The 13,594-nt window shown below is 37.0% G+C and overlaps 1 protein-coding gene across 2 annotated transcripts in view; it reads right to left on the bottom strand.

The window, feature by feature from the left end:
- The window catches only part of LOC100376349 (double-stranded RNA-binding protein Staufen homolog 2-like), a 31,462-nt gene that overhangs the window by 7,257 nt on the left and 10,611 nt on the right, over positions 1 to 13,594 (bottom strand). For both annotated transcript variants that reach the window (XM_085507905.1, XM_085507906.1), the window contains exons 9-13: positions 13,410 to 13,565; positions 13,033 to 13,093; positions 11,427 to 11,549; positions 5,283 to 5,515; positions 759 to 961 (exon numbers count right to left, since the gene is read on the bottom strand). In XM_085507905.1, the coding sequence (XP_085364031.1) occupies positions 759 to 961; positions 5,283 to 5,515; positions 11,427 to 11,549; positions 13,033 to 13,093; positions 13,410 to 13,565 (776 nt within the window). The remainder of the gene's footprint in view (positions 1 to 758; positions 962 to 5,282; positions 5,516 to 11,426; positions 11,550 to 13,032; positions 13,094 to 13,409; positions 13,566 to 13,594) is intronic.

The following is a 13,594-nucleotide window of genomic DNA, read 5'->3' as shown; positions in this document are numbered from 1 at the left end:
TGTACAGCTAACCTACTGCTGAGAAAAATATTTAGTAACGAGCCTCAGCAACTTATTTTGATTTTGATTTCCCTCAAAGTGGATAATACTTTAATTTGTCAGACGTGAAGTTGCATATAATTGTTGATGAACAGTGCAGATAATCATCTATACTTGTTCCATCTTTGTCACGGTTATAATTCATGTCATGCACTCTTAATTTGTTATTACTGTAAAAGGATTAATTATTCACTGGGTTTTAATTTTGCTTATTTCGCTGACTGGAAAATACACTAAATTAAAACCCAGTGAATATATAAAATTTAGCATAGAAGACATTATCTAAATGGTAAAACCGTGAATTTAAAACTTTACTGAATATGCCTGAAATGGTAAATCAGCGAAATTTCAACCCAGTGAAAATTAGTCATTTTACAGTACTCTAGCCCAATACAAGGAAATAAATCATGACTACTGTAAAATAATTTATTTTAGCTGGAATTAATTTTCACTGAAATAACTTTTTGTGTGTTTTGTATGGAATTTATTTTCACTGATTTTTGCCAAGTTGAGTGTAAAATATAGGTAAAAAATATATTTGCTGGATTTTATTTTCACTGAATCTTTCCTTCAGCAAAAATTAATTCCAAGCGATTAAAGTATTTTACAGTATTAAGTATTATTAAACAGTGAATAGCAATCTCAATTCCTTTGGTATTCATCTGGGTGTGAGTGTTGGAGTATATTCACCAACAAAGTAACCAAATGGTGGTACTTACATGGTAGGATCAGTTATTTTAATCTCTTCTGGTTTGACAAGTTCTCCTTGCTTCAAACTACCTATGTCCATATCTGTCAACGATTTCAATGCTTGCAGAGCTGCAGCATCGTAAGACGAGTCCACAGTAGGACCAGCCCCGTGTGCAACTAATGGCGGGTTGGTAGCAATAGAAACCAGAGACAGATACTCTGGTTTATTACCCTGAGATATAAAACAAGTCATAATGATCAGTGATGAGGTGGTGGTCTAGATTCACTGCAAAACTTGAACAGTCTCTCAGGACACAATCCTTTTAAAGTCAAGAAAGTTTTTTTTTTTACAATGCTTGAAACAGTTCATTAATTTTATCAGAATAAACCATTAATTTGTTTCACAAGCGTATTCTGATAAAACATTTCAGGTGTGTATAAAGTATGCAGGACATTTTTCTTCCATCCCTAGTCTACATAGCACAGTAGACTAATACAAGACCAACCACTATTTTTGATTATGTAAAACCATTCAGTTCTAATGTTATTTTACATTTTCGAGTAGCTTTAATTTAGCGAATTTTTCTTATCTTCGAAAATAAAATAATCAAAGAAAGCTTAGAAAGAACTCCCATGTGCTGAGAGTATTGGAGACACATTAAATATAATTCGAAATTACTTAGCTGAAAACTAATTATGCAAATCAGAAAATTAATATGACCAGATTTGAGTGTAAAACTAATGAGGTCTGCGCAATGTAACAGAAAATCTATGTCTCCAAGTTTAATTGAAATGTGATTAGAACCAAAAAATTATGAATTATTATGCTTATTAGGGAATTAATATGAACAGATTTTTACCCCAAACTAATTAGGTTTGTACATTGTCCTAGAGCATCTTTGTACTAAGTTTCATTGAAATGGAATAATTAGCACCGTGAAAACTCCAAAATTTCGACCCCTCTAAAAATTTGACCGCCTATTTATTTGCCGGGTTTCGGTGTTTTATTTACCTCCAAATTTTCGACTCCACTAAAAATTGCCGACTCATTCTTATTCGAAAATTGCGACCAGTTTTAGTTTTCCCCCAAACGAAAAAAAACCGATGTGAGCGTTCAAACGGGACCTTCCTCAAAGGCATGAATCCGGGTTTCTGATTGACTGAGAGATTTTTATTTTATTGGTAACGAAAATATATTCTAAATAAACGAAGTTTCAAATAAAAACGAACACAAAAATCTCGGCATGCTGCGTTTCTGAATTGTTGATTATTACTGTACTCAGTAGTGATTATAATAATGTACACAAAATAAATTTGTTGAATGGTTATGAAATACAAATAAAAGTCAACTTAGTTTCATCGTAAGCGAATGATTCCGGTCTCGTATAAACGTTTGATGCTGTAGGATATCCGCCATGTTCTCTTAGGTCAAATAGGTCAAATCGCTAATTAACCAATCAAAAAGCTGGATGATGCGAAAACGGCATGATTTTTTTTAAATAAAAAAATTAGTTGTTTTTAAAAAATAAACTGGTCATCTGAAGAATAATTTAACATTGTTCACAGTGATAACAGCTCATTCTCGAAAGGAAGCTTACCCGCTCACGCTAGTCACGATAAAAATCATACACGTGTACTCTTGAATAGACAGACGTCAATGACTACGGTAAAACTTAGACTCTATTTTAGCCGGCAGGATTGATTGAAATGTCCGAAAAATGACGCCAAAATACACCTTAAAAGTCCCATTTTATTTTCTTAAATCCCATTATATTTTTTAATCCAAGGGCGAATTTACGGCAGAATTTGGTCCCTCAAATCACCGGTACGGTGCTCAAATAAGGGACACGTGAGCTTTGATTCTAACCGGATACATTGCACTGGGTCGGGGAGATCGTTTGCTAAACTTCCATGTATCTTTTGTCCAATGGGTACCTGTACTTCGAACATTCGCAAGTTTTCCTAGGTAGTGCGAGACAGCTTTGTCTTTTGACCTATTAGTTTTGTGCTGACCTCTTCTCCGCGTCTTGATGTTTTGTTTTGCTTGTCATAATACTCACTGATTGATGACTTTGTTTAGATTTTGAGTTACAACTCGGCCACGACCTTTGCTTTTACCGTGAAACATGAGGAAGTTTACGTCAATTGACGGACATTGCATTTTTTAAAAACTAATGAAGCACACTGTCTATCATCCCCATTTTTTTTTGCTGATTTCTATTCTGAAAAATTCGACCGTCCGAAAATGCACCTTAATTTTGACTCTAAAAACACGTCACATTTCTAACACAAATTATTTAAAACCGGTCGAAATTTTGGAGTTTTTACGGTACTTTAGATATCAGTGTGAAAGATTAAAATTGGTTAATTATGCAAATTAGGTAATTAATATGTACAGATTTTAACCCACAATTATTCAGGTCTGTCTATTGTCCTACAGCATCCATGTACATTCATTGATATGTGATGTATAGTACCTGAGATATCAGTGTGAAAGTTGGTTAATTATGCAAATTAGGTGATTAATATGCACAAATATTTACCGGAAACTAATTGGGTCTGCATAATTCTAGATTCACTGAAATATGATGATTAGTACTTTAGGTATCAGTAGAAAAGCTGAAAATTAATTATGCAAATTAGGTAATTAATATGCACAATTATTTACCCTAAAACTAATCAGGTCTCTGCATAGTCCTAAAGGATCTATGTACCAAGTTTCATTGAAATGCGATGATTAGTACTTGAGATACCCGTGGAAAAGCTGAAAATTAACTAATTATGCAAATTAGGTGATTAATGTGCACAAATATTTATCAAAAACAATCAATCTCTGCATAGTCCTTGAGTATGTAAGTACCAAAAGTTTCATTGAAATGTAATGCTAACTACTTATATCAAATGCTGAAAATTAATTAATTATGCAAATTAGGTAATTAATATGTACTGATATTACCATAAAAACTATCAGGTCTGTGCAGTGTCGTATGACATCTATGTACCAAGTTTCATTGAAATGTGATGATTAGTACTTGAGATATCAGTGGAAAAACCGAAAATTGACTAATCATTATGCAAATTAGGTAATTAGTATCCACGGATTATTACCAAAAACTAATAAAAACCTAGCATTAGTTCAGAGCATCTATGTACCAAGTTTCATCAAAATCCAATGAGTGGTTGTTTAGATATCAGTGGAACAGTCATGGAACCACTAAAAAATAGCTAATTATCATGCAAATTAGGTAATTAATATGCACGGATTTTTACCAAAAATTAATCAAATCTGCGCATATGTTCAGAGCATCTATGTACCAAGTTTCATCAAAATCCAATGAGTGGTTCTTTAGATATCAGTGGAACAGTCATAGAACAGCTAAAAATTAGCTAATTATCATGCAAATTAGGTAATTAACGAGCATGGATTTTTACCAAAACCTAATCAAATCTGCGCATTGGCCCAGAGCATCTATGCACCAAGTTTCATCAAAAACCGATGTATGGTTCTTGAGATAGCAGTGGAACAGTCGGACACACATACACACACACACACACACATACACACATACACACATACAGACACACTAACTGCAAAGACTCCCATTTTGTGCTTCGCACATGGGAGTCAAAAACCAGTTAATAATATTTAAAAGCATATTTTGAAAGTAATGCATGTGTAGCCATTGCATTGCATAGTACATTATAGTATGAACCATACCGAGTCTTGTAATAATAATAATAATAATAATAATAACTTTATTTAATTAAGCGCAACAATTCCAACATATGAAGATCAAAGGCGCTGATACAATAAACAATCAGTCAAATATTAAAAGCACATTTAAATAAGTGCGTTTTCAGTCTGGATTTAAAAATGTCTACTGAAGGACTAGAACGAACAGACAGAGGTAATTCATTAAAAAGTTTAGGACCTAAATTTTCAAAAGCACGGTCTTTGTATAACACCTTGGACTTTTTACTACACACCTGACGAGTTTTAATAAGAAACTTTGATTCAGATCTTAAACTACGACTAGGTACATAAAATTCGATTAATTCACATAGATAATTTGGGGCAAAACCATACAAAGATTTATACACTAGTAAAAGTAATTTGAAATTGATTCTTTGTACAACTGGTAACCAATGAAGTTTAATAAAAATGTCTGTAATGTGGTCATATTTTCGAGCACGAGTGACAAGGCGGGCTGCTGCATTTTGTACACGAATAAGAGGTTTTATCTTAGTTACAGGGAGACCAGACAATAATGAATTACAGCTGTCTAAGCGAGAAGATATGAATGCATGTACCAACTTTTCAGTATCAGATTGGGATAATGATTTACGAATACGATTAATATTTCTTAGATGGGAATATCCAGATCTACAAATAGTAGAAATGTGTGTTTCCATAGATAGCTGCGAATCAAACAAGACACCTAAGTTTCTAGCACTTGACGAAGCACTAACCAATTCTTCACCAATTGCGATACAAATTTTGTACAAATTCTGTAAGAAGAAAAAACTGATATGAATATTTAAAATGCACTGACCTTTGGGAAATCTGTAAATTCTACCTGTAGTCCCTGAATTTCAGCAAGGAACATCAATTGCTGTTTAGGTCGTAGTAGTTTCTGTTCAGTTTTAGGTCCAGTGCCACTTTTGATGAGAGCATCCGCAGTAGGCGACTTGCCATTAATCAATAGCTCTTTAGCAATAGTTGCAGTCGTTGCCATAGATTTACAACTATCTACTCCGAGATGACCGCCAGGTGCACGGTTTAAAACTACAAAGTAAGATAATAACCTTATTATTACACATCTTTTCCTCTCAATGATAAATCATGGGAATGCCGAAATACTGCCTACCGTTAAAATCCTATTATAAACCGCATACCTAATAGTAACCGCACCCCCGATTTTGGCTTCAGTGTTGAAGAGTTCTCAACAAAAATTGAAAACATGAAAAGTACCTATTACTAACCGCACCCCCAATTCAACAAGACCGTGACTGACTTTGTTTCAACCAGCTGGTACATTGTTCCTAATCCTATTCATTTGTTTCAACAACGTGCCTAAAAATATTCACACCTATTTATTGTTCAGTAGTGTTAGGATGTCAAACACGCAGTGAAACTGCTTTTGTTCTTGCGACAACTTTTGTCAATACTCTTTATGAATACGTCCACGTGTCGCAAGTTTTCGACAATGAGCTGTTATCACCGAAAAACTGTTAAATGCTTTTTCAATGCTCAGTTTATCTTTCGAAAACAACTAATTTCTTAATTTAAAAAAAAAGTCATGTCGTTTTTCCATGGAAATCAAAGCCAAAAGATCGCACGACATTATCGGTAAATCTCTTCGTTTCGTTCACCATGAAGTCGGTGACCTGTCGTTAACATATTTAAATGAACCAAGGTAATTTGAACACGTGGGCACCATCCAGCATTTTGATTGGTTAATTAGCGACTTGACCTATTTGGTCAAGTAACTTCTCGTGTGCATTCAAACTACATGGCGGATGTCTTATTGCGTCAATCGTTTACATGTGACCGAAATAATTCGCTTACGATGAAACTAAGTTGAATTTTACTTGCATTTGATAACAATTCAACGAATTTATTTTTCGTGCGTTATTATAATCACTACTGAGTAATAATCAACAATTTCAACACTTCGAAAACAAGTAAGTTATTCACTTGTGAGCCGAAGCATGGCCGGATTGCGTTACCGTACCCACGGTACCGTACTTTTTTAGTGCTTGTTTTTATTTGAAACTCCTGTCAGAATATACTTTCCGTTACGAAGAAAATTAAAAAAATAAATGCATATTACACTAAAAATACTGAGTATTTTTTTTTCATGTGAACAGTCTTTTTGTGACGTGACGCTTATCACTCTTCCCTGACATCTAAATTGGAGTTACCCTTATATTCAAAAGATGTACAGTCTATTGTTTGTTTTATGCAAGTGATGTGGGGAAAAATGACCACGCCCATTTAGTGATTGCAATATGTACGTAATAGAAACCGCACCCCGAACTTGAGCTGTTGATCCCAATTTTTTATTTGATACATTGTAATATAAATCGCGGTTTATAATAGGATTTTAACGGTACATTCTTATTTTTTGTTCTTTCTTTTAAATAATTTTTTTGTGCCAGGCGACAGTTCAGGATATTGAGTGTCACTGTTGTCTCTCCTGACTTTTTTTGTATGTACAAATTGCAAGTACTAGTGCTGACACAGTGCATTTTGCCACATAAGTCATATTCATGTTTGGGACGACAAGACAGGGCTGTGTGGCCATCTCTCTGTCAAATGGCAATTTTAATGCACTATCCTGGCGTCAACCAGGCTCGGTCAAACACAAGCACCTGCGGACCTTTCCCAAGGTTCCCCCAAAGTTGCAATAGTTAGTGAATGAATCTCGGCCAGTGGAATTGGCCTTCCCATTGAGTCTGTGGCACACTCAACCAGGGTAGGGGTCGACCCTTTGATGTTCAGCCTAAAGTAGGATTTGAACTAGGGTCTACCGATCACGAGTCTCATGCGACAACCACTATGCTACCAGTGACCAGTGCTTACATTCGTACTTTGCAGCCTTTTTGTGATAACTTTATACCGTAAAAACTCAATTAATTCGCGGTAGTAAAAATAATTATTTTTTCAAGTGCACGAATTAATAGCGTAAAAATTATTGGTTTTTGGTGCGCGAATTAAAAGAGTACTTTTCGATAGATTCAAAAAGGAGCTGTTTTCATAAATTTATTAGTGATTTGTTTTGTTTTCCAATGAACACGATTACAGGACGTTTTTTAGTGCCTCTGAGACTCGCGTGGCTAGCGACATTCATGGCGTATAGTCGGGCAGAGAACACGCACTGCGTCAAGGACCATGCAACACTTGAAATGAAACAGTGAAATAGCAAAGGTCACTCTGTACACAAACAATGAACACGTGGCTACAAAGTAGCCGTCTGGCTGCACAGCCTTTTTTTTTACTTTTCTAGGCATCGCCCAGGCGATGTTATGGCAGTTGAGTAAGGCTAACCGAGTCGTGACCTCGATGTGGTTCGTAACCAGTCTTGTGATTGGTTGTTGACAAGTGCTGAACAGGCCACGCCTCCAACTGTGCTGTGCGTTCGGGCAAACCGTTCAATTTGTGTAGTTTTCTTGATTTATTCTGCAGATATCAGTAAAATGTAGGTAAGGCTTTGGCGAAATTTGAAGGAGTAACTAATATTCTTCAACCTGGTATTTTTTTTAGATTTTATTTTTCATTCTTTGTTTTTTCGAGTTTAAAAAATGTGAGCTGGCTGGAGCCTTCATTCCTTGTCTTTTTCTTACACTAGATACCAGCCGATACCACCCCCCTCCCCCCGCTCATAGGGAGTGCGTACAGTTGATCATAGTTCCTGGGCTCCCTGTGGTTTTAATACATTGGTGAGAGGTCGCATCACTAAGACGGAAAAGCAAGCCAAAGTCAAAACGGGGTGCATCATGGACATGACAACACACGCTGCGACAACTGAGTGATCAGCGACATCGTTTTGGGATGCAATTGAACTTCAAGTACTTTTTAGCGAAACTTGTTGCGCGGCGATGCTGACACCAAGTGTGTGTTGACCGAAGTTTGACCCCAAGTCACGCACTGAACTGGCGCGTTACCTTAGCAACCTTTTTTTCTTTCATGCCTGCGCGTCAAACTAGTAAAATTGTTATTATATCCGAAGGTACTGTAATTACGCAACTTGTATGCAACTCTGTACTGGCTTGAATATATCAACTTGAACGTCGTTTACTTAGTGCACTGCTTTTCTAATTACGCAAATTTGTTTACAATATTGTACCGGCTCTGTACTTCGTTATGTATTGCTTTCATGATAATTAGTTGTTTTTTTTAACTATTGTTAGGGCACTGACAGGTATTGGGTCTGTGAATATTTCATTATCACCAACTTGATAATGCGTTGCATTCATAATAATTACGCAAACATAAACATACCATACGTCAAATTAAATTTTACTATAATACAAGTCATTGTCAATGACATGTCCCCGTTCCGTTCATATTTGAGTGACATATACATTCAAAGCAGATCATGACCGAAATGCACCTGCATATGTACAACACATTGTGCTAAATCTGAACAAAATCCATCCATGCATGACTGAGATCCGGTTCTGGAATTGTGAAAATACGTGATTTTGATGCATTTTCGGCCTTAAATTGGCCATCATTCCGCTATTGTTAAGCAGATCATGAAACAAATGCACATATCTATTTGTGACATGATGTACCATGTGTGTGTGAAGTTTGAACTTGATCAATCCAGACATGTCTTGGATACGGATCCAGAACTGAATTCTTTAACAAAATGGCCGCCAGTCGGCCATTTCGAACTTGATCCGAAAAAAAAAAAGACGTGCATCAAGGTCCTATTATGTTTAATGTATGTACCAAATTTGAACAAAATCCATCCATGCATAACTGAGATATGGGTCCGGAATGGTAAAAATGTGCGATTTCAATGCATTTTCGGCCTTAAAGCGGCCCCCATTTGGCTATCGTTAATGAGATCATGAAACAAATGCACATACATATTTGTGACATGATGTACCTTGTGTGTGTGAAGTTTGAACTTGATCAATCCAGACATGTCTCGGATACGGATCCAGAACTGAATTCTTTAAAACAAAATGGCCGCCAGTCGGCTATTTCGAACTTGATCCGAAAAAAAAAAATGACGTGCATCAAGGTCCTATTATGTTTAATGTATGTACCAAATTTGAACAAAATCCATCCATGCATAACTGAGATATGGGTCCGGAATGGTGAAAATGTGCGATTTCAATGCATTTTCGGCCTTAAAGCGGCCCCCATTTGGCTATCGTTAATGAGATCATGAAACAAATGCACATACATATTTGTGACATGATGTACCTTGTGTGTGTGAAGTTTGAACTTGATCAATCCAGACATGTCTCGGATACGGATCCAGAACTGAATTCTTTAAAACAAAATGGCCGCCAGTCGGCTATTTCGAACTTGATCCGAAAAAAAAAATGACGTGCATCAAGGTCCTATTATGTTTAATGTATGTACCAAATTTGAATGAAATCCGTCCATGCATAACTGAGATCCGGGTCCGGAATGGTGAAAATGTGCGATTTCAATGCATTTTCGGCCTTAAAGCGGCTGCCATTTGGCTATCGTTAATGAGATCATGAAACAAATGCACATACATATTTGTGACATGATGTATCTTGTGTGTGTGAAGTTTGAACTCGATCAATCCAAGCATGTCTCAGATACGGATCCAGAACTGAATTCTTTAAAACAAAATGGCCGCCAGTCGGCCATTTCGAACCCGATCCAAAAAAAAAAATGACGTGCATCAAGGTCCTATTATGTTTAATGTATGTACCAAATTTGAACAAAATCCGTCCACGCATAACTGAGATCCGGGTCCGGAATGGTGAAAATGTGCGATTTTGATGCATTTTCGGCCTTAAAATGGCCGCTATTCGGCTATCGTTAATCGGATCATGAAAAAAATGCATGTGCATATGTCCCATATAATGTGTGATGTATGAGTGAAGTTTGAACTTAATCGGTCCATGCATGTTCGAGATACAGGTGATCACGGACGCACGGACGCACACAGGGCAAAACATAAGTCCCCGTTTTCGGACTGCGTCCGAACGGGGACTAATAATAAACTCTGGGCAGCGGACTTCGATCGCATTATTCACGTACATTTCGACTGAACTCTATTAACCATGCGTTTGGTTCATGCGCTGATATTTAAATTCGGGCCACCCAGCTTGACGCAAATCAATATAGTTACTTGTCATTTGTTCGAAAAATCTTTTAACTCTCACAAATACCGTGGACGTGAAGAGTTAACTGGGGGTTAAATGAAAGGGAACGTCTTTCTTGGACAAAAAACACATCAGTACAAGATTATGTGTGCAAGGTTAGATTTATAGAAGGTACATAACCACTTAACTGTGTTTTTTAACTGTGAAAATGTAACACGAGGTCAAACGCCCGACCAATCAAAAATGTCAATTTACGCACCATAGGGCGGTTCACTTAAATGACGTAATAGAATGGTGGGCACATGGTCGATGCAACCCTGTGGACCAGCGATGAAAAAGCCTCGTACTAAGCTTTCCATCACGGAAATTCGTAATCGATGTGCTGACCGATGGATATTTATCGACTACGTAATAATCTTGCCCAACATCTGTAGTGACGTGGGGGAATGATTTTTTTCACGTCAAATCTTTACCGAACCTAAACTGCTTGCTAACTGAAAGGCTGTGATGATGGAGATCATCTGCGATTGCGGCGACACCAAGTACTGATAACATAAAATTATATGTATATTTTTAATGTCTTCATGCAATATATTCTGAGTTATCTACTTTATTCTGGCCCGCAAATTAATAGGATACAATTTTAAACATGTTTTTGAACGCCGCGAATTAAAAGGATACATTTAAAAATTAGCGTTCGAAAATAAAATGGGTGCGCGAACTAATAGAGACCGCGAATTAATTGAGTTTTTACGGTATTACTATATAGTCAAGATCATTTGTCTCCCAACACAGTTCTTGCCTCTGACAGTTTTTTTTTTTTTTTTGACTCTCCTTCGAGAAAGACAATGATAAAAATAGAAATAACATACCTTGCTGGGCTAGAGGTCCAATAGAAAAGCCAGCTGCATTTGTTACTCCTGGTACCATTGGTAATAAACCTGGAGCAAGTGGTCTTCCTGCTATTACATGTCCTTCTATTGGACTTTTAGAACCTTCAAAATAAATCAAATTAGAAAATCAAAATAAGGTGCCAAACCTTAACATAGTATTTGCTAGAGGTCAGACAATGAAAGAAGAAAAAAAAGTATGAAGTAAATTCCTAAAATCCATGCACATCATTTTATTTAAAATTTTCATTAAAAAAAATCATGCTTTTATTTAAATTTTTCATAAAAAGCAAATGTTACCAAACAAATTTAAAAAGCAGTGACTTTTTCAACTGAAGTGCAATAAGCAAAATCATTAATTTTATTTTCAACATTTAATGTTTTTTCTGCGCCTTGGAATTTTCAATACTGGCACATTAAAGCCTAAATTTGGAAAATATGGCTGGTGGAGCACGACATTGCAGTTCTAGCTATAATGCCACAAAGGGAGTGTAATTTATTTGGTCATACAGTGACTATAATACACAAGCCAAGTTCTCTGACAACTATACACATACAATCAAGTATTCATAGTCAGTAGTCTCTCGGTTATTAAGCATCCTTTATTGGGGATGCCCGGTGGCCGAGGGGAAGACGTTTAGAGGCGTGAAGCTAGGCGATTAGGTGCCGTACACGAGCGCCGGTTCAAGTCACGCACGCAGTATGTGTTTACTATAATTAGACATAGTCTTTACCTTGCCGTTTATTCGGTGTTATTTGCTTACTTTACTTCCTATGTCGACAGCAACTATGAGCTTAAAATTATTTCTCAGTACTTATTCACTGTTCCAATGCTGTACCATTACTTTCACCATCCTACTACAGCCAGATCTGAAGGCCTTTGCCGCATTCTGGCCACGCTGTGTGGCGCGGATCGCGTGGACGGGTTTCATGTTCTCTGCACGTAATAAGCTCCGTTATTAAGCATCCTTTATTGGGGATGCCCGGTGGCCGAGGGGAAGACGTGTAGAGGCGTGAAGCTAGGCGATTAGGTGCCATACGCGAGCGCCGGTTCTAGTCACGCACGCAGTATGTGTTTACTATAATTAGACATAGTCTTTACCTTGCCGTTTATTCGGTGTTATTTGCTTACTTTACTTCCTATGTCGACAGCAACTATGAGCTTAAAATTATTTCTCAGTACTTATTCACTGTTCCAATGCTGTACCATTACTTTCACCATCCTACTACAGCCAGATCTGAAGGCCTTTGCCGCATTCTGGCCATGCTGTGTGGCGCGGATCGCGTGGACGGGTTTCATGTTCTCTGCACGTAATAAGCTCCGTTATTAAGCATCCTTTATTGGGGATGCCCGGTGGCCGAGGGGAAGACGTGTAGAGGCGTGAAGCTAGGCGATTAGGTGCCATACGCGAGCGCCGGTTCTAGTCACGCACGCAGTATGTGTTTACTATAATTAGACATAGTCTTTACCTTGCCGTTTATTCGGTGTTATTTGCTTACTAGTACTTTACTTCCTATGTCGACAGCAACTATGAGTTTAAAATGATCTAGCCCAGTAGAGATCTATTTCAATAATCCTGCTACTCACCTCCCAACTTAGAATCAGCGAATGTCACCTTTCTACCATTTGTGGATTTCTCTTCAGAACTCTAGAAATTAATAATCACATATTAGGTAAATCTACAAGTCCTCATATTCGGATTGTATCAAAATGGCATGTAAAAGATGAAGGCTGTTTGTTTGTTAGTTAGCTGGCCCAGGCATGGCAATTCTATAATTATCTTTCTTAAATCGTAGTCCAACGTGAAATTACCATGACTGGTCTTGGTGACAACTATAGAGGGCATGGCAGAATAGACAAATGGTAATTTCGTGTGAACACGGAAGATTCCACAAACTCATTCTAAAGAATTTAGCATATTAAACAATAAAAATTTCAGTGTAAGAATACAATAAATCACTTACTGGTGTTTCACCTCCTTCTGTCTTCAAAGCAGATTTATTTGGCAAGGGTGGTGTACTACGATATCCTAGTAATTGTAACATTGCTTCAGCAGCAGCCCGCTTTGCCATTTTTTTGTTAGGCCCGATACCAGTGCATTGATTACTACCAATTGTGACCTAAGAAACAATCAAATATCATCAAAAAT

The sequence above is a fragment of the Saccoglossus kowalevskii genome, chromosome 14 (genome assembly GCF_978046115.1).
Source record: "Saccoglossus kowalevskii chromosome 14, keSacKowa6.1, whole genome shotgun sequence".
NCBI classification, from domain to species: domain Eukaryota; kingdom Metazoa; phylum Hemichordata; class Enteropneusta; family Harrimaniidae; genus Saccoglossus; species Saccoglossus kowalevskii.
Note: the sequence above shows the minus strand (reverse complement) of the source record. Positions and strands in the feature narration are given on the sequence as shown.